This window comes from Taudactylus pleione, unplaced genomic scaffold (assembly GCF_031769625.1).
Source record: "Taudactylus pleione unplaced genomic scaffold, aTauple2 ptg000026l, whole genome shotgun sequence".
In the NCBI taxonomy this organism is placed as follows: Eukaryota; Metazoa; Chordata; class Amphibia; order Anura; family Myobatrachidae; genus Taudactylus; species Taudactylus pleione.
In genome coordinates, this window is record NW_028284428.1 from 9,277,529 (window position 1) to 9,299,704 (window position 22,176).

At 43.3% G+C, this 22,176-nt stretch overlaps 1 protein-coding gene across 1 annotated transcript; it reads left to right on the forward strand.

The window, feature by feature from the left end:
- Positions 1-2,303: 2,303 nt before the first annotated feature.
- Positions 2,304-17,380, forward strand: EIF1AX (eukaryotic translation initiation factor 1A X-linked). The gene is made up of 7 exons (XM_088451608.1): positions 2,304-2,554; positions 9,733-9,816; positions 12,559-12,662; positions 12,961-13,011; positions 13,791-13,872; positions 13,958-14,049; positions 15,815-17,380. Exons 1-7 carry the CDS (start codon positions 2,539-2,541, stop codon positions 15,818-15,820), a joined length of 435 nt encoding a protein of 144 aa, XP_088307734.1. The 5' UTR covers positions 2,304-2,538; the 3' UTR covers positions 15,821-17,380.
- Positions 17,381-22,176: the final 4,796 nt, after the last annotated feature.

Sequence of the window (22,176 nt, forward strand, 5' to 3'; positions counted from 1 at the left end):
GCGTGCCCGTTTTATCCCCGTATTCAATTAGAAATCATCGAAAACGGGAGCTGGCGGAAAGGTGAGTATTGCCAAAAACAGGAATTTTCGGGAAATATTCCAGGGACCCCCCTAAAGATGTCTAGACATGGGGATCACTATGGGTACCCCCATTTTTACCTGCTGAGGGAAGTCGAGGTTTCTAATAGCCGCAGCAGGTGCATATTTGCTGCTATGAAGAAGTGGTGAAGAATAGCACTTAGATTTTTTTTTTGTAAATATAACTATTCCTATCAAATTTGGGGTACATGAAAATGGGGGTAAGCATATTTTAAAAATGATATTTAAAAATTCTGCAAAAATGCACCTGCCGCAAACACCTGCCGTATTTGAGGGAACCACTCTGGAATCAATTTTGCTGTTTTTGAACTGTGCTCCTTTTTTTTTTTTTTTAACATCCCAAAATTAAACATTATTTTTGGGGATGTCCCGATTTTTTTAAAAAAAAATTTCACACAGATCTTTTTTATTAGTCATTCCCAGGGGTGCAGGCTATTTTTTTTAAGCCTGCAGCCCTAAACCCCAATTCTGCATTTTTTTTTGCCCTGTAAAACATGGTGAAAACATCCCCGGTTTTATGCATTGCCTTTTGCATCGGCGAAAACTCTTTGAAATTGAATACGGGGATAATTGAAACATGCGAAAATGATCCCAGATTTTCATTCCAACCAATCAACAAGTTGGCTGGTTGGATGTAAGTTGGTCTAGTGTGTGGCCCGCTTAAGACTTGGAATGGTGGTGTTTGGGAAACTCTGCCTTATACCACAGGTTCTCAAACTCAGTCCTCAGGACCCCAATTAGTGAAATAATTAGCTCCACCTGTGTATCTTTTAAAATGTGTCAGTGAGTAATGACTATCCGTGCACCTGCTGCGCTACCTGGAAAATGTGAACTGTTTGGGTTTCCGAGGATCTAGTTTGAGAACCACTGCCTTATATGATGTCAGCAAAACAGAGAGCAACCCAAAGACCGTGTAGACAAGAGTTTCCCAATCTCTGTTCTCAAGGAACCACAGTCCAGGTTTTAAGGATATCCATGCTTGTCCACAGGTGACAATTACAAGTACCGCAGTCAATTTGATTTAACCACCTGTGCACAACCATGGATATCTCTAAAACCTGAACTGTTGGGGAGCCTTGAGGACCACGTTTGGGAACCTCTGGTGCAGGGATGGGAATAATTTGATGTTTCATCGGAAACATCAGTTATATGGTTTCGATGTTCGATGTTTAACCCTGCAATGTTTTATTACCATCGCAAGATTTCTCCCCTGATGTTTTTCCTTGCTTTTCCAATTTTTTTTTTTTTGTGACACTGTGTGTGGTGCTATCACTGCTCTGGGATGCCAGCTGGCTCTCTCTTTGTATTATAGTCAGTTACAACTTAAAAATAGAGTACAAAACACTGACTGGGCTACTGCTGCTGCGTGCATTCTGCTGCTGGGGGAGGTGACTGACAGAGTGACAGACACTCTGGTCAGCCAATTAACAGCCGCACATAGGACAGTCCCACTGTCAGGCACTCACTGCATGTACACTGTGCATGAGACAGACCTAGCGGTGCCAAGTGTCTGGCGTGACATCATTGGTGAGGAGCTGAGAGAGCGAGAGGGAGGACTTGAGGAGACAGAGGGGGCGATTCAACTCAACACGAATTGAATAGCGTCGGGAGCGAGCTCACGGAGCTATTCAATTCAGTGCGCTGTGTGGTCAGAGAATGCCGGTTATCGCGCCTTAACAAGGATGTTAAGGCGCGTTAACCGGCATTCTCTGACCAAAGTGCCGGGCGCGCGGCTGTTAGCGCCACGCTAAGTAGAAAAACAACTGCGCGCCCGGCACTTTGGTCGGATTTCTCCTCACATCCCAGCAGTGTTTAAAAACAAACATCCTCTTGTGCTTCTTTGTGTGTGTGTATATATATAAATATATACTGTTTGCCTCCATGAAGATAGCCATAGTATAAGCTTATTTTAAAAGTGATTTTATTATATGTTTAAAAAATATAAATACAGTTTGCTTAAAAAAAACATCGGTAAACATCGGTTCCAGAGAACCAATGTTTATATCTAAATAATGTTTTGTATTCAATGTTAAAACATTGGTACTTCCAATGTTTTCTTTCGATGTCCCATCCCTACTCTGGTGTAGACAGTTTGTACAGAACAACTGATACAAATAAAGTTGACTGCAAGAAAAAAAAAAAAACGCTGCACAAGCTCACCCCCTATCGGCCACCGCATCACACATCAGCTGCCGTCATCACTCCCCAGCGCCGTTTCCAACGTGACCTGACGTTGCGTGACGCTCCTTTTCCGTCTGCGCACGCCGGCACCTTACGCACGCGGCGGGGACACAGCAGCACAGGCGGCTCCGGTCAGCACTGAGTTACGGACGGTTCTGGGCCTTGTACAGTCTCCGGCACCTTCACCGGGATCTGCGCAGCCTCTCCCGCTCCTGATCTCACCGCTCACACGTACGGCTCAATCCAGTACCCTACAGCATGCCGAAGAATAAAGGTAGGGCCCTGAGAAGCGGGAGGTGTAAGGGAGAACTGTACGGTGCTGGGGTACGGACTGGATATAGATTTGTGAACGACACGGGCCGCGGGCGGGTAAAGCTGTGGTCTCCCCCCGGCAGCTGCCTCGTGTAATGTGGTCAGTATAAGGCACTGCTGGGATCTGTAGTACCACGTCTGCCTGTGAGCTGCAGTTTCCCCACCTCTAAACCCCCTCACAGGAGTTACACCGCACATAGACCTAGTATTGTCTCTGCAATGGTCACATGTTATCTATGGGTACTGTAATGTAGTTACACAGTGCTGGTTATGGGGGGTATCCACTTAGCGATAAACGACAGCACGATTGCGACATTGCAATCGTGCTGTCGTTTGTATAGCTAGTGATGTGCTAGGACTGAACGTTCAGTCCTGGCACATCCCTCATCCCCGCACATGCAGAACCTGATGAGATCGTCAGGTTGATCTGCACGTACGGGCGATGACGGAAGCAACCCGCGGGCACGCTCATCGCGGGTCGCTTCCGTCCAAAACATCCCCGATGCATGCGCGATTTGCAAGCGATTGCATGATAACGGCATCGTTATCGTGCAATCGCTTGCTTAAATCGCTTAGTGGATACACCCCATTAAGGTGCCCACACACATACCGATCTGCCCACTATTAGCCGATGTGTAAGATTTCCCTTGAAACTCTCCCCGGCAGCTCTGCACACGATCTCCACATGATTTGGTGTCCAATCTTCAAACGTTCTCTCCTGCAGTCAGACTTTTTACAGTTCATCGGGTCCTAGATTGTCAGATCTGCCCTACTGCGCGGCAGTTCTGAAGATGCGATGTGCGACCAGCGGGGACGCGCATCGAGATCGTGAGTGGGCTCTCACGATTTTGCCATATTTTACACGATCTGTTGCTCCAATGCGTCGGAATCGGCCAGATCGTGTAAAATATCGCTATGTGTGTGGGCACCTTGACTGTTACAGCATTTAGGTGTTATGTCAGTATGTGGGGTTCCCTGTATTCCTGCCTTGGTATGGGCCATTCCTATGTTATCCATTTTTGTCCTCTCTGTGTAGTAATAACCATATGTCCAACCTGAGCGTTACATTTTGGTTGGGTTTTATTATGTAACAAATCCCAACCAAAATGGAGCTCTGGAGTCTGGCATTAGGTTCTCCATCCAGTCATGTGCCCACCTGTGCTTGGCTCATTCCTACAAGCAGCGTGTTCAGGAGAGTCCTGTAAATTCTACTGTTACTCACGTTGCTTAGTTTGACATCTAAGTATATATTTGGGGCAGGGGTTTGCTCTTTCACTTTTATGTGGGCCTATTACCTAGCCCTCGTACATGGTCTCTACGTTTTTGGAGCGTTTCCGTCGGGGAGCCTGTCTTATTAGCGTGGGTTAATGCACCTACGGGTCATTTCAATTAAGGGTGATGCCCATGATGTTGCAATGCTGGTACTGGCACCCTGCATTGGGAATCGGTATGTAATGCCAGCTGTCGGGATGCCTCCTGTCAAAATTCAGAGAGAGATATCCTGATGGTATCTCGACAAATAAGTATACTTGCCCTTCCTTCTTGTACCCTAACCCACCCTAATCCTTCCCCCTCCGTGCCTAACCCTCCCCCTAGTGGTCCCTAACCCCCCTCCCCCCACACCTCACAATATATTGTGACTGATGGTGAACACAGTAGGGGGCGACTCAATTCAGAGAAAGGTGAATAGCATCGGGAAGTTACAAGCAGCCTCGTGCCCAACACTTTAGTCGGATTTCTGCTCGCACCCTCAGGAGGGTGTGAAAAGAAATCCTTTAGTTGACCTAACAGTATGCTGAATTGAATAGCTCTGGGAACTCCTTCCTGGCAATATCAACAGCTTGATGAATCTGCCTCATTGTGGTTTATGGACTGCTTCTAAAGGGGCCTATCCACTAGGTGATCTGAAAGACTGAACGTCTAGCGTTCAGACCTTCAGGTCGCCGAGGTGCGATGCCCGCACTGAACGACGTTCACTTAACGTCATTCAGTGAAGGAGCCCAACCTCCTATCTCTGCACATGCCGAACCTGATGAGCGTCAGGTTGACTGATATTTTCAGTAGATAGTCGGGGGCGGCAAGGATCCAGCGTGCAAGCGCGTTGCTGGTCCTTGCCGGCTATCCATTACCTGACTTTGTGAACAGTACGACGAAAACCTGGTTTTGGTCGCATTGTTCACAAAGTCGGGTAATAGGCCCCTTAACTGGTGGCAAGATAAATGCTACCTTGTAGCATACCTTGTGTCTCTTACATGCATGCATTGTAGATTTGATGCTAAATAGTAACACACAAAAATAAACTCCATTAATTTTCTTTCCTCTATTAAGAATCTTGGTGCCTGAAATGTATTTTGGGGTTTTTTTTAGTAAGGGAATCTTTGTGAGCTGCAAATTTTATGTTCAGAATCTACAAAACATTAAGATAATTGTTGCTTTATTTTACCTATACATGTTTTTTTTTAATAACCCCCTTTGAAATCTGATTGCTCGGGTATGATTATGTATAATTGTCAGTGTCCCCACCTCCCTACTGCAGCATTACATACTTCACAGGGTTGTTAATGAGATTTTATTTGTTTCATCCAAAGAGAATGTATAGTGTTATATTTGTAATTTAACATAAAGGTCAAATCACTTTTGATCAAAATGCAAGCCTAAAGGTCCTTTCATAAAGATGATAAAACAGCTGATGACTTTCACAGAAATCTGACCTGCCTGAAAATGTATAATCATACCAGGATTACCACCTCCCTCCACTTTCTCCAAATTATCCTCGCCTGCCTATCAAACTTGATTAGATGTGGCTAAAAAACTCAGTAGCCAATCAGAGTATCCTAATGTTCACATGAACTAGGTGAGAGACAGTATCCTGTGCATTTGTGTGATTATATATGCATGTGATGCGGGCAGTCATCTTGCAGGAAGTCTGGTGGATGCAAGCAGAGAGCCACAAGAGTGTCACAGTTAATGACTATAGTAACTCCAGAAAATGACAGGATGTGTACTGGATCCTGGTGGATAACATGAGATCTCCACACAAAATGGAAAGCTGCCTATCCACTAGCGACTGCACAATTACGACATTGTAATCGCGCAGTCGTTTGTCAGTCTGTGATGTGCCTTCACTGAAAGAGCAGTCATTCAGTGTAGGTACTTCAATCATCTGCAAACATGCTGAACCTGACGTTATCGTCAGGTTGTCCAGCATGTTTGCCCGATGATAGATGTTTAAACAACCAGCGGGAGCGCACATCGCTAGTCGTTTTAGACAGTTTTTAAACAAACGATTATCGAACGTTATCGTTCAATTTAATTGCCTAATGGATGGGCATCTTAAGGGAGCGATTCAATTGTTTTTTGTTTTTTTTAAAGGTATGTTTATTATAGATCCACACAAAACACAACAAAATATTCATACAGAAAGACATACGGTATCTCTGAAAATAGCAATAGAATTACACAATAAAAATATTCAATAATATAAGTGAAACTGTGGGATACAATTTTATGGAGAACAGTATATAAGGGGGAAAAAAGGAGAAAGGAGACAGCATGGCTAGAACTGTCAAAGAGAAAGAATGAGGGAAATTAGGCCAATGGGTGAAATTAGGCGAATGGGGAACTAGCGTTGAAAAAGGACAAACGGGCCCCAAACCTTGTGAAAAGACTTGGAAGAATGATTTAGGATACTGGTCATAAATTCCATACGCTTGACCGTCCAAACTATTAATTGATTTGAAGGGAAGGGGGCGATAACTGCTTCCAGTCAGCTGCCAGTTGACAGGTGGGCGTTGAGAGAATATGCCTAATTTATTTTGGTGATAAGTGGCAACCGGGATAGATAAAGTTAAAAGAAAAAATTTAGGATCCAGAGAGATCGGGAGTTGAGTAATCGAAGCGATCCAATTCCTAACATCTGACCAGAAACCAATAAGTTTCGGACAACTCCACCAAATGTGGAAGAAAGTGCCTTCTAAGGAACAGCCACGCCAGCATCTATCGGACGTATCGGGGGAACATCTTTTTTTAGTCTGGAGTGGACCATCTATAGAAAATTTTGTAAACATTCTCTTTTATTCTAACGCAGATTGAGCTGGAAGCGGCCCTCTCTCTAATCTCCTCCTAATCATCAGGGTCAAGGGATTCACCCAGATCCTGTTCCCAGGCCAACTCATGTGGGTCGCGTGTAGACATTAAAGCTGAAGAAAGCTGACTATAGTGTCGATATCAGACCAGCAGTGGAAGACTGACGCAAACACAACAACTCAACAGAGGTCAAAGGACTGTGAACCAGGCGATGTTTAACTATACTATGAAAAATCCGAAGTTGCAGATGTTGGAAAAAATGTTTGGAGGGGATATGGAATTTAGACTGAGATTAGCAAATGAGGGAAACGATGTGTCATGGGTCAGATTGTTTACGTATCTAATACCGCCTGTTAGCGAAGGGGAAAAAAGCTGAAGAAGTTAAGCAATGGGATGATCTGGGTGGGACATGGAGAAAGGCCGAATTTTTAGACAGCTGTATCCATAGTGACAGTGAATGGGAAATAATGAGGTGGTGTCAAACCTTTTTTGGGTGACGAGCACGGGGGAGCCAGAGGAAGGAAACATGAGAAAGCAGCCCCAAGGCCTCCGCCTCAATCTAAACCCATACTCTACCAGAGTTATTCCATAAGATGCATTGAGCGAGCTGTGCAGAAAAATAGTAATTTTAAAATTAGGGATACCTAGACCACCAACCCGAGTGGATCTCTGGAGGATTCAGAGACGTATCTGTGGTCGCTTACCTGCCCAAATTTAGTTGTCTGGGATTGAAGAAATTTGAAAATGTAGGGGAGGACATGTATAGGGACAAACTGATAAAGATAAAGGAGTCTAGGCAGGATGTTCATTTTTAGTCGCATTAATACGACCTATCCAGGAAATGAAGTGACTGGACCACAAAACAAGGTCTGATTTAATTTGGGGCAGGATACGGGGGAAATTAGCCTGGAAGAGTTGATGGTAGCATCTGGTTATAAATATACCCAAATACTTAATCTTTTGGAGAAGCCAATTAAATGGGAAGAGACTTTCCAAAGAAACTTTAACATTTTGTGTAATATAACAGTCAAGGACTTCCGTTTTATCAAAATTATCTTCTAACCAGAGAAATGACCTTATAATTTGAGTTCATTTAGAGTAGGTGAGAGTGAAGTAAGCTGGTTTGTGATGGACAACAAACAGTCATCCGCATATAAAGCCAATTTGTGCTCTGTGGATCTGATGCATACTCCCAGATATTTCTGAATTAGCACCAATTGTAGCAGCCAGGGGTTCTGTAATGAGGGCAAAAATAAGCGGTGAAAGGGGGTAACCCTTTCGAGTACCGTTGGCTATCCCAAACGGGTACAGGTAAAACTATTAACGGAGACTGTAGCAGAGGGAGCGCGATATTCGGCAGAGAGACCCTAGAGGAATAGCCAGAGAAACCCATTGACCTAAGGACCCCAAACATGAATGGCCATAAGAATCTGTCAAAGGCCTTCTCTGCATCTAACGACATGAGTAAGGAGGGAGTTTTGCCATCATGAATGGTGTGTATTAGGTCAATAGTTGTCCTAGTGTTGTCGGGGGTCTGTTGTCCGGAAATAAAACCCACCTGGTCAGGGTGTATATGGGATAGTAGAAGAGGATTCAGTCTAGTGCAGTGTTGGCTAACCTTGACACTCCAGCTGTTGTGGAACTATATATCCCAGCATGCCCTGCCACAGTTTTAGCATGCCCTAATGGCAAAACTGTAGCAGTGCATGCTGGGTTATGTAGTTCCATAACAGCTGGAGTGTCAAGGTTAGCCAACACTGGTCTAGTGGCCAGTATTTTAGCATAGAGCTTTAGATCTACATTGAGTAGGGAAATAGGCCGATAACTAGAGAACAATGAATGGTCTTTCCCAGGTTTTGGCATCATCGCAATATTTGCTTGTGTCGTGACAGTCAAATGATGCTCCATCCAGTACTTTATTAAAAAAATCTGTTAAGTGGGGAATTAAAATCTCAGCAAATTTCTTACAGTATTGTGCTGAGAAACGGGAGCAAATCAATTGTTTATAGTTCCCGTAGCTTCCTTCTAAACTTCACAGGAGATATTGAATTGTTTGCGTGACCAGCCCCGCAACGCTACTGCATGGGATTACTTGCATTAAGCAACTTGTCCTGTGCTAAGTGCTGGGCACACTGCAGTTAAGTCATACCCAGCTCTGAAGCCCTACTTTACATGGGAATCTGCTTGCACTTCAGCAGGGATGAGCAGAAATTCGCAATAAGTGCAGCCTGTGGACTGGTCGCCCAAAACAATTGAATAGCTGTTGGCTGGCTCTGTAGACGGGGAGCTCTTCAAGGGTCACATCCTACTAACCATTAAATTGGCTCAGCAAATCTGTGGACAGAAACATGGGCAGTATCTTAGTAACATCATATAGTCAATGTAAGCACCTAAACGATAAGGAGACAAAGTATGGATGTGAAGCTCTCTCATACCACCATGCAGCTGCGATTTAAACCAATACTTCATTGTAGTTTTGAAAATGACAACGATGTCCAGTAATGCTTAGAATCAGATTGAGTTAATACTCTTTGATTAAGTGGTTGTAGAACAACTGTTAATCTTCTTGTATATATGGTTGTTTTCTGACTGCAATAAAATTCCCCGGTAATATGCAATGATTCTCATGTTTTGTGATGAACTGTCTCTTATGTCACTTCATTTTCTATTTATGCAGCTAAACTTCTTTCAATTATTGTAGACTTATCAAGGTCATAGCAAAGTTAGTGATGCTTTTTAGACATCATGCCAAATAAATTTGTATCATGATTTGAGAGGTAATGTGTAGGATAGTGCATACAATTATTGCAATATCACCTTGCAAAATGATTTCTATGTAGATTAATGTTTAGCTTTCTAAAAGCTAGACCGTCGGGATATTCAAAACCTCCAAAGCCAATTGACTCTCTCCTCCATCACAATGTCTGTAGTCGAACAACACAATAACATGTTTAAACATCATTTGAAAAGTTCCCAAATGCTCCCCTTGCCACACATTTGGATTTGATTTGTGTTACTAGTGCATTATATGTATTGATATACCTTTCTTTTTAGGGAAGGGAGGTAAAAACAGGAGACGTGGTAAGAATGAGAATGAGTCTGAAAAGAGAGAGTTAGTATTTAAAGAAGACGGACAAGGTAAGCCATTCTATTACATTTAAAGTTGATTTCCATTTAAACCGACATCCATGTAATCATGGCAGCATGATACAGATTGAGTCTCCCATATCCAAATATTCCGAAATACGGAATATTCCAAAATACAGAATTTTTTGAGCATGATAAATAGTAAAACCTTTTGTTTTTTGATGGCTCCATGTGCACAAACTTTGTTTAATGATGTTCTTTAAACAAAGTATAAAATGACCTTCAGGCTGTGTGTATATGAAACAAATTTCATGTATGTACACACATTGCTTGAGCCACAAAATTATTGAAATATTGTGTAAAATTACCTGCAGGCTGTGTATATAAGGTGTATATAAAACATAAATACATTCTGTGTTTAGATTTGGATCCCATTCCCAAGATATTTCATTATGGTGTGCAAATATTCCAAAATACGGAATATTCCGATATCCAAAATACCCCTGATCCCAAGCATTTTGGATATTGGAGACTCAACCTGTAGTGTTATCCTATCCTGGGTATACAGTCAGGTGCATAAATATTGGGACATTGACAGAATTTTCATATTTTGGCCTCTATTCACCACCACAATGGCTTTGAAATGAAACAAACAAGATGTACTTTAACTGCAGACTTTCAGATTTAATTTGAGAGTAATTACATCCAAATCAGGTGAACGCTGTAGGAATTACAACGGTTTCTATATGTTCCTCCCACTTTTTAAGGGGCCAAAAGTAATGGGGCTATCAACTCAAAAGCTATTTCATGGACAAGTGTGGGCTATTCCCTAGTTATTTCATTGTCAATTAAGCAGGTAAAAGGTCTGGAGTTGATTCTAGGTGTGACATTTGCATTTGGAATCAGTTGCTGTCGACTCTCAATATGAGATCCAAAGAGCTGTCACTATCAGTGAAGCAAGCCACCATTAGGCTGAAAAATCAAAACAAACCCATCAGAGAGATAGCAAAAACATTAGGTGTGGCCAAATCAACTGTTTGGAACATTCTTAAAAAAGAACGCACCGGAGAGCTCAGCAACACCAAAAGACCCGGAAGACCACGGAAAACAACTGTGGTGGATGACGAAGAATTATTTCCCTGGTGAAGAAAAACCCCTTCACAACAGTTGGCCAAATCAAGAACACTCTCCAGGAGGTAGATGTATAAGTGTCAAAGTCAACAATCAAGAGAAGACTTCACAAGAGTGAATATAGAGGGTTCACCACAAGATGTAAACCATTGGTGAGCCTCAAAAACAGGAAGACCAGATTAGAGTTTGCCAAACAACATCTAAAAAAGCCATTACAGTTCTGGAACAACATCCTATGGACAGATGAGACAAAGATCAACTTGTACCAGAGTGATGAGAAGAGAAGGAAAGGAACTGCTCATGATCCAAAACATACCACCTCATCAGTGAAGCATGGTGGTGGTGTCATTGCGTGGGCATGTATGGCTGCCAATGGAACTGGTTCCCTTGTATTGATGTGACTGCTGACAAAAGCAGCAGAATGAATTCTGAAGTGTTTCGGGCAATATTATATGCTCATATTCAGTCAAATACTTCAGAACTCATTGGACGGCGCTTTACAGTGCAGATGGACAATGACCCCAAGCATACCGCAAAAGCGACCAAAGAGTGTTTGTAAGGCTAAAAAGTGGAATGTTATGCAATGGGCAAGTCAATCCCCTGACCTGAATCCGATTTGAGCATGTATTTCACTTGATGAAGGGAAAATGCCCCAAGAACAAGCAGGAACTGAAGACATTTGCAGTAGAGGCCTGGCAGAGCATCACCAGGGATGAAACCCAGCGTCTGGTGATGTCTATGCATTCGAGACTTCAGGCTGTAATTGCCTGCAAAGGATTTATTTATTTATTTTATTTATTTATTAACAGTTTCTTATATAGCGCAGCATATTCCGTTGCGCTTTACAATTGGAAACATTGATAGAACAAAACAGGGTAATAACAGACAGACATAGAGGTAAGAGGGCCCTGCTTGCAAGCTTACAATCTATAGGATTTGCAACAAAGTATTAAAGTGAAAGTTAGATATAGGATTGTTTATGGATCTCATATTGAGAGTCGACAGCAACTGATTCCAAATGCAAATGTCACACCTAGAATCAACTCCAGACCTTTTACTTGCTTAATTGATAATGAAATAACGAGGGAATAGCCCACACCTGTCATGAAATAGCTTTTGAGTTGATAGTCTCATTACTTTTTGCCCCTTAAACAGTGGGAGGCACATATAGAAGCCGTTATAATTCCTACACCGTTCACCTGATTTGGATGTAATTACCCTCAAATTAAATCTGAAAGTCTGCACTTAAAGCACATCTTGTTTGATTCATTTCAAAGCCATTGTGGTGCTGAATAGAGGCCAAAATATGAAAATTCTGTCAATGTCCTAATATTTATGCACCTGACTGTATATAGGATCCTGGGACAATGGATGGAGCGGGAAGGAGCCAGACACAGTCGGGGAACAGATCCCTTTGCAACACTGACAGTGCAGAGGTGGTGGAGGAAAAAGGTCTCTATTTCCCGAAAAGCTGTCATCGCACAAATGACAGCTCTTCGGAATCGATACTTATGGAGAGGAGGAATGATGAATTCCTCTGGTAAGTAGGTAGAACTCCATGTGAGTTCTAAACCTAATTATCTCCAAAGAAATGTAAGTAATGGATAATAGTTTTTTGTTGACTTATTTCGGCTGTATTTCCTAACTGCCTTTGTTTCTCAGAATATGCACAGGTGATAAAGATGTTGGGGAACGGTAGATTGGAAGCCATGTGCTTTGATGGTGTGAAGAGGTTATGTCACATTAGAGGAAAATTGCGTAAAAAGGTAAGGTCCTCTGACCCCCCCAGTATTTTAATGTGAAAAGACAGTATAATTCTTAGAGCTTAAAGAGACTGTAATATATCCTTAATACGTTTTTATTTCTGTATTGATCTCTTTATGGGTTCCCATGTGGAAAGTGCACATTTTTTCATGTGCTTTTAATGCTTTTTCTCTATTGGTGGCTTATTGCTTGAATCACGTTATTTTCCTGTACATCCGTAACTGTTAGGGACCATAATTTCTAATTGAACCTTTTGTGTATCTCTTCTTGCTGATATATTTACTTTTTTTTTTTTACTAGGTGTGGATCAACACATCAGACATTATATTGGTTGGCTTACGAGACTATCAAGTATGTATTAACTTTATTTTAATACGATTATTGACTGCATGCATATAACTTCAATCAATGCTTTTTTTTTTTTTTTATGGACTGATTTACTTTATTCCGATTTTATATTAAGAATTCTTGCATATAGTTCCTGCCCCATTTAGAATTAGCATGTGTTTGTTTTCTGTACAGTGTAGAAGTCTCATGGTTTTTATACTGGCGACAATTATCAGATACAAAGTAAACCTGTTGTATAAAGTAGCCATGACTTGTACTGGTAGGTTTCCTTTTGTGCTTTCACATGCGTGTCTTCATTCTCTGTCCTTTCCAAAATTAAAAGTGCATAAATATTTATTATTGAGGGGATGGTTAATGACTTCACACAACTGCTGTTCCCATAATGGTTATCCATAAACTTTGCAATTTAGCAAGAGTCGTAGTGCTTGTTGCTATAAATGGATGGTATAGCCCCATAATGTTTCCTTTGAGTGATATGAGAAGACTGACTGATAATGAAAAAGCACCCTGACCTTGGAGCAACTTCTGTTTTATATTAAAAGCTAACAATATGAATCAACGTAATTGTCTGTACTAAACAATAGCAACCTCACTTGTATTCTAAAGAGAACCCAGTGGATCAGTAAGAAGTCTTGCCAAAACGGACATTTTGAGCATAACTATAAAATAAGTTGTGTTTTTTTGTTTTCTCCTCACTTTTTAAAAAAAAATAAAAAATCTTTTTGGTGCTGTTTTATAAAATATCCATCAATCTGTATTTATGGACTACGTTCTTTTACCAGGATAATAAAGCAGATGTCATTCTAAAATATAATGCAGATGAAGCCAGAAGCCTGAAGGCATATGGTGAACTTCCAGAGCATGGTAATGGCAGCCCCATTAAATGTATCTTCTGTGATGCAGATAGCCTCCAGTTTGCTATATAACCTGGTGCTTTTCTGTTTTTCAGCCAAAATCAATGAAACAGACACATTTGGTCCTGGTGATGATGATGAAATCCAATTTGATGACATTGGAGATGATGATGAAGATATTGATGATGTAAGTGTGTGGTTTTTCTAATTTAGGTTGAGATTCCAAATGTTATGAGTTTATGGCCCGTGTTTAATTTGAGGCGAAAAGTCCGTATCCGTGATACTTTTTCGCCGATGATGTCATTTTCGCCTGTTTTGACATTCCTCCGTAGTCATTTTGAAAGACTTTTCGCCAATGCAATGTAATAGGCGAAAAAGTTTTGCCTATGAATAGCAGGAGGAAAAAAGTGCAGAATTAGGGTTTTGGGGGTGCAACGTTGCGAGAACCCCCCTGCAGCCTTCAGACAGTCCCCCAAAGGTAATCTGTCAAAAAAAATGTAAACACTTGACACCACAAAAAATGACTTTGAAAAAGGGGGTGGGAAAAAAAAATGTTGGGGTACAAAGTTAAGAAACTAGCGAACTTGACTCTGGGGGGGGGGGCCCAAATATGCCCCAAGTGTGTGTTTTTTTTATTCCAGGTGCTTGCGGCAAGTGGATTTTTCACGATTTTTTTTCAACTTTAGCAACTTTTAAATATGTTGGCCCCCATTTTCAAGTACCCCAAACTTGCTGGGATAAGTTATTTTCTGGAAAAAATACTCCTAAAATACTATTCTGCACCACGTATAGAAAAACGCTATTTAGCAGCTATTAAGCAAGTTTAAAAAGACCAAATACGTTCAGCAAGCCAAATCCGGGGGTACCATAGCTAACCCCCATGTCAGAGCATCTTTTTGAGGGTCTCAGGCTGATTTCCGCCTGTTCAAGTTTCGCCGGGTCCCGTTTTCGCATACTTTCAAATTGAATACAGGGTACAGCGGGCACGCGCGCAATACTTTTCCACCGGTGAAAAGTCTGGGAGGTGGAAAAGTGTTGCGGCTCGGCTCAAATTGAATACGGCTCTATGTGTTGGTCTACAAGTCCAGGCTGCACCAAGCTACTATTAGTGTTCATAGTGGATGATGAGGTGAATCTTTAGAGTTCAGAGGAAACTGAGCATTGGTCACACTATAGCAAGGTTTCAAACTCGTTTTGCATGTTGGTGACTGTTAGCGACATTCAGCATAATGGAGAATAATCCTTTTTGTGTTTTTAATTCTTTCCCCTTGTATTGAACTCCTCTTAAATCTGCTACACTTTTGGAAGTATACAGATCACCTGCTCCTTGTGTATTAGATGTTTTGTGTGCTGAACGTATGTAAAAGAGCATTCAGCCTTTAGATCAGTTTCCCAAACTCTGCCATTACAGTCCAGGTTTGAAGGATATCCTTGCTTGATTCCAGAGGGATTAAATCTAATTGACTTGGGTACTAATTAAGTCACCTGTGCTCAAGCATGGAAATGCTTAAAACCTGAACTGTAATGGCAGTGTTTGGAAATCCCAGCTTTAGACCCTTAGGATATCAGTGACATTCCAAAGAACCACATTTCTTTAAATAGGTTATTTTAAATGTACTTAAGAAATAACCTCAATGTTTCAGCCAACGTCCTTGCACAGGCTGCAGAATTTACAGGTCATGTAATAAAAATAGGTATTTTCCATAAAGCTTGGTTTGCTGCCTTTTTTTTTATTAATACTGTAAACATGCATAATAACATAGATCAGTCAGTGTTTACAGTGAACTGTCACCTTAAAACATATGCTTTTACACCAGACCATAGGTGACGGGATTATTTGTAGTCATCAGTGTTCATTTTCTATCAATTATCTGTCAGTGGGGAAAAAAAATCAAACTGATTTAAGGTCACTTTTGAAGTAATATCCTTAACTTTTTTGTTTTCATTTGCAGATATAAACAGAAGTTTGTTCCATTCCAATTGCTGCGGGTTCTAGTTTTGATGTGTTGGTTTGTTGAGTGAAGTCCTCCCATTGAGATGATACTCTCCATCCACTCCAATAATTAAAAAAAAAAAAAAAAAAAAATCAGTTTTAAAGTATTTATATTTTTGCAGTAGTAGTAAATGCTGGATATTCTGGAATACCTGAACATTAAAGCATTCTCTGCCTGTAAAAGATCGTAATGTACAGCCATTCAGTTTGGCATGCCTAAGGTATCCCATATTTTTGTATTTTTTTTTTCCCTTTAAATATCATGATTTTTTTTTTTTTTTCTTTATTAAAACTTTTTACAATTAGTTTAATTGGTAACTCTCCAACACTCTCCGTTGGATGCCTTGAGACTCAATTGTGGTGGTACCAATCTCAATCCAGAGAATGATTTGTTTTTACGATGTGACTAGTTTTATACTCCTCATGGTGAGATCAGTTACATCTTCCTTGATTTATCAATTGAATTTTGCAATTCTTTTAAACTGTTGTGTGAAATAAATAATGCCACTATACAGAACTGAACAGTTGAAATACTAGATGCGGCCTACCTACTGAGTGTTCCTTTCATTTATTCATTTACTTTATAAATGTGTTTTCCCCCACCAAATAAATGCCTAACCATATGTTTCTCATGTTCTTAAGAGCTTTATAAATATCTTTACTATTCAGAAAGTGCTGTAAATGTGCACTAAATGACTTGCACACCAGCAAGGGGAAAATGTGCATATTAACATATAAGGAGAATGGTTTTAGGATTATTTTTCCTAATTACTAATGCATTTAGGTGTGTGTGTGTATGTATGTGTGTGTGTATGTGTGTATATATATATATATATATATATATATATCTGCTTTTGCTTTACCCATAAGGTTTACTGGTTGTTTATTACCTTCCAAAACCTATAATTCAGGATGTTCTGTTTTTGCACCATCTTGAATACAGAACGTTCATGGACTTGGCACTGTTTTGTTTGAAGGCTTAATTTGGCTCTAGTCTCATCCTCTTCTCATATTGAAATTGGTGCTAAAACCCATAGGCAGGGTCTTAGCATTGTTTTTAATTAAAAGACAAGAGCAGTGTAGTATATAAGCTAGCAATTCTGTGATGTGCCCAAGTGTGTGCATATTCCTCACTTATGATTGGACAGATGCCAGATTTTTGTGTACAGCCCCAAGAGGCTGCATATGTAATTTCAGATCTTAGTTGCGGTGATTTGGAGTGCCATTGCTGCCGTTGCAATAGCACATTTTGGTCATTGCCTACAATTAATCAACCCCATATAAAATATTTGCACAATATTTTTCTCCCTCTTTGGTGTGCAAGTTCCTCTTAGGCTGCATCATAATATATAGCATGTGAATTGAATTGTGTTCAGATTGATGGAATATGAAACTAAAAGGGCCTATGTTTCACAACCTAATGTTATATACCCAAATTGTTATAATGGAAAAATAATTTCTGACTTCTGAATGGAAAAAAAAAAAAAAGATTCATCTAAATGCATAATAAAAACTTGTCTGGATATTTTTATGTAGTATTTTTTTATGTAAATAAAAATATATTTGCATACAGCGTCGTACATAAAACTTTAGTTTCATTTTTGCGTACAAAAAAATTACATAAACATTATGTACGTAATAGTTATTGTGCTGAAACAAACTTGTCGGGCTTGCTTTGTGTCTTAAAACTTTTGAGTTAAATTGTGCACTTTGCTATGTGATGTAATCTACATTTTAACTATATGGCCGTATTCCACCTACACCTTTTTATCAAGATTCTGGATGTAGTGTCAGCCAAAAATACAGGCCTCTAAAATATATTTATTTGCCACAGCTAGCCTAATATGTGGACATTAGTGGCTTCTTCAGAAACATGAAAGAACAGTTCATGCCTCTGTAATCCTGGCAATTTTTTTAGTCGAGATAATGATTTGTTTCTATATGACTGCAGCAAAGCAATTGTGCCTTTATCATACATTGGACTTTCTGAAGGTGACTCCTTCCTAAACCAGTCATTTAAGATCATACTGATAACGTTTGAAGCCTAGTAATTATTTGCCGCAGCAGATGTCCAGTGTCCTGAATGAACATTTTGCACAGATAATAAATTTACATCCCACACAAACTGCATTTGTAAATGCTGACAAAGTGGGCTTTTTTTTTTTTGTTTTTTGCAATTCATTGATCACTTCTCACAAGTACATACTGTGTTTAAGATAATTTTGCACATACAGACTTGCACAACACCTTTCAGTGGTTCTCAAACTGTCCTCAGGACCCCACACAGTTCATGTTTTCCAGGTCACTCAGCAGTTGCACTCATTACTCACTGACACATTTCAAAAGATCCACAGGTGGAGCTAATTTCACTTGTGATTCTGTGAGGAGACCTGGAAAACATGCACTGTTTGGGGTCCTGCGGAACGAGTTTGAGAACCTGTGATCTAGCTGTTGTAGATAAGTTCACATGAAAGTGCCAACTTTTGCCATTTGTGCTGGCTTTGAGCATTGCCACTAAGTGCAATGTACTACTGTATTTTGGAGTGATCTATAGGGATTTGTGCAGGAAAAGCATGTGTTCCTGCCCTAATGCTGACTTGGAATTTACGAGAATACGCTTGCATACAAGAATTGTTGGCAGATCACTAGATGCCACTAATCTTTTTAGTGGATTTTCTACTTCAGGGTCCATAGGGTATCCACAGGATACCTTAGGGTATAGGTGTGACGTCGGTCGCTGGGCACCATAGAGTTAAGTTTTTCAGCCTCTCAGGGTGCACTAGGGTCCCCCTCCTATACCCCGCCCCCGAGCCAAGGCACCTCAGTTTAGTTTGGTGCCCGGCCGGAGTCGGGTGCACCTGTCGGAGTGGGGGCTAGAAGAGCCCCTGAAGCTTTCTTCTATACAGCTGTGGCTGCACATCTGGATGTACAGCATGGACAGTCAGTCCTGACGTCCATGCTGTATTCCCTACACCCCCGCCGGTACCAGAATGCCGGTACCGATCCGGGGATGCTGGTGAGCATCTGGGGTCACAGCTAGCGGTGACCCCAGATGTTCCGGACCATGGCCGGATTCAAGGGGGACAAAGGTAAGCAGCGGGGTCCCGTGGTGGGTCCCCGCTGGTCACATGGTCCTAAGTCCCCAGGCAGGGGGCTCCCTGGGGACTGGCTGCAGCGTGGAGCCAGGCGACCAACCTGCGCTTCCACTACCCCCTGGGACAGCGGACCGCAGCAGAGCGGTAGCGCTGCGGCGTCCCAGGGGTTAAATGCATGCCAGGGGAGCGCGCCTTCCCTGTCTCACAGCCGGCGCCTCCCCCGCTGCACACAGCCCTCTCTGCACGCTGCCGACTGGTCCTGTGGCAGCGCTCCTCCCCCAGGCCAGCCTCCTCTCTGCTCCTCGGCGGCCATCTTCTCCTGAACGCATGGTGAACGCTGCTGGAAGCCTGGAAGGAAGCATCGTGGTCTGGGTCCCCCTGCATACCTCTCCTCCGCTGTGGTCAGGTCTGTGTATGTAGCGCTGTGTCCTACCAGGCCCTGTGTCTACGTAGTTGAGTGATCAGCGCTGTTAGTGCAGGAATTGATTTTCTTTGCATTGTATGTGACTGTGCTAGCGCTGCTGCCTGTAACTTTTCTTCTAAACTGTCAGCTTTATTACTGTCCCTGTTCTTTCTGCTAAGCCCTTGTGGTGCAGTGCTGCAGGCTGGTCTCTCGCCTATTTAATATATAATTGGTGAGAGGGGTCACATACTTGGTGCCATCATGTCTGAAAGTGATTTTCCTCTCCGGCTACAGTGTACTACGTGTAAAGTACCGTTAGCGGAGGGGGAGGGTAGCGCGGAAGGCCTTTGCCGGCAGTGTTTGTCCATGCCGCGGCCTCTTACGGTTACAGCACCGGTACAGGAGCCGCCCTGGGCTTGTTTCGCTCAGGCGCTTACAGCCTTAGTGGGCCAGTTAGCTCCGCAGCCCACGTTTACACCGATGGGTTTGTCCCAGCAGTCAGTGGTGTCGTCACCCACGACAATTGGTGGTACCCCACAGTCTCCCTATTTCCCCACTCCCGGTTTCTCAGGAGCCAGCGTGGGTTAACTCCCTGACGAGTTCTGTACAGCACTTGTCGGATGTGTTACAAGGGGAGTCTGTGAAGCGGCCGCATAAACGGCCGGTGGCGTCTGTCGGCTCCTTATGAGGATGACGAGGGGACGTCTGATGATGGGGAGATTCTGGATCCTTACGATCAGGAACCTCTCCATACTAAGGACGCTGATGCTAAGTCCAAAGTGTATATTCCTGGACTTATTTGGGCGGTCCGCACAGCCTTGGTGATTGAGGACGAAGTTCCTCCAGCGGCTAAATCTAAGGCGCTGGGCGGATTCATTAGAGGCTTCTTTTGATTCCGACTGTCCGGCCGAACTGGCGGAGTTGATTGGTAATCTCCGTGATTCGGCCACTTATATCAACGAGGCGGCCCTAGACATTAGTACTCTGGTGTCTAGAATTTCTTCAGCAGCAGTGGCTGCTCGTCGCACCTTGTGGCTGCGATCCTGGAAGGCGGACTCAGATTCCAAAAAGGGTCTGGAGGCGTTGCCGTTTACCGGAGAAGTTCTCTTCGGTCCGGATCTGGATAAGATTGTGGCCACGTTGGCGGCAGCCAAATCGGCTTGTCTCCCGTCGGCCGCTGCTCCTTCTGGTTCTGGACCATCGTCCTTTCGGTCATCTAGGGCCCAGGGCAGGTCCAAACCACAGTCGTTTCCTCGACAGGCTGGCCCTAAGAAATCGGCCAAGCCCCGGAAGCAGGCATGGAGTACCAGACGTCCGGCCCCCAAGTCAGATGACAAGCCTGCGGCCTGACGGTCCGGGCCTCCCTTTGGGGGATCCCAGGGGGTGGGAGGCCGCCTGCTGCAGTTCGCCCAGTGTTGGACGGCCACTACGACAGACACTTGGGTTCTCAAGGTGGTCTCTCACGGGTACGCCCTCTCCTTCCGGCACAGACCCCCGGCTCGATTCTTCACCACGGGTCTACCATCAGACCGGAACAAGGCTACGGATCTGCGGAAGGTATTGCACACTATGCTCCAGGCTGGAGTTATAGTGCCTGTTCCATTCTCCCAGAGGGGCCAGGGTTTCTATTCAAATCTTTTTTTGGTACAGAAACCCAATGGGTCGTATCGTCCGATTCTCAACCTCAAAGCACTCAACAAGTCTTTGCGGGTCCCGAAGTTTCGGATGGAGACCCTACGGTCCATCATTCTGGCGCTGGAACCTGGGGACTACATGGTGTCATTGGACATACAGGACGCTTACCTGCATGTCCCTATTCTTTTGCGCCATCAACAGTTCCCTCAGGTTTGCAATCCGCAGCGACCACTTCCAGTTTCGGGCGTTACCTTTTGGCCTGGCAACAGCACCACGTATTTTCACCAAGGTGATGGCGGTCATGGCGGCTTCTCTGCGGCTGCAGGGAGTCCGCATGTTGCCGTACTTGGACGACCTGTTATTGGTGGCAAAATCTCCAGAGCTCCTTCTCCGCCACTTGGACCTGACCATTGCACTGCTGCAACGGCACGGCTGGCTAATCAACTGGCAGAAGTCCACTCTAATCCCGTCTTGGAGGATTCTGCATCTTGGAGCCTTATTGGACTCGGGACAGCAAAGGATCTTCGTGACGGAGGACAAGATGCCGGGTGTCCCTACACTCGGCGATGAGGTTACTGGGCTCCATGGTGTCGGTGTTCGACATGGTGGAATACGCCCAGTTTCACTCCAGACCTCTGCAGCACCTGATCCTGTCCAAGTGGAACGGGCTGCCTCAGTCTCTGAAGTTCCAGACGATTGTGATCACCCCGGAGGTTCGCCTGTCCCTTGCTTGGTGGTTACAGACGACCCACCTCAACAAGGGACGTCCGGTCTGGGTTCCAAATTGGGTCCTGTTGACAACGGACGCCAGTCTTCGGGGCTGGGGAGCAGTTTCGGGTCCACACTTGTTCCAGGGCAGGTGGACGCCGACAGAAGCGGAGCTTCCAATACATATCTTGGAAATCCGTGCGGTCTTCAATGCTCTCCAGCAGGTACATCGGTTTCTCCAGGGTCACCCGGTGCAGGTCCAGTCGGACAACGCTACCACCGTGGCCTACATAAACAAGCAAGGAGGAACTCGCAGTCGGGCGGCTCTCGTAGAGGTCTCTCGGATCCTGGTTTGGGTGGAGCGCAATCTTCCGGCCATATCAGCGGTCTTCATCCCGGGAGTGCTAAATTGGGAGGCAGACTTTCTGAGTCGCCAGGACGTTCATCCGGGGGAATGGTCCCTGCACCCGGACGTTTTTC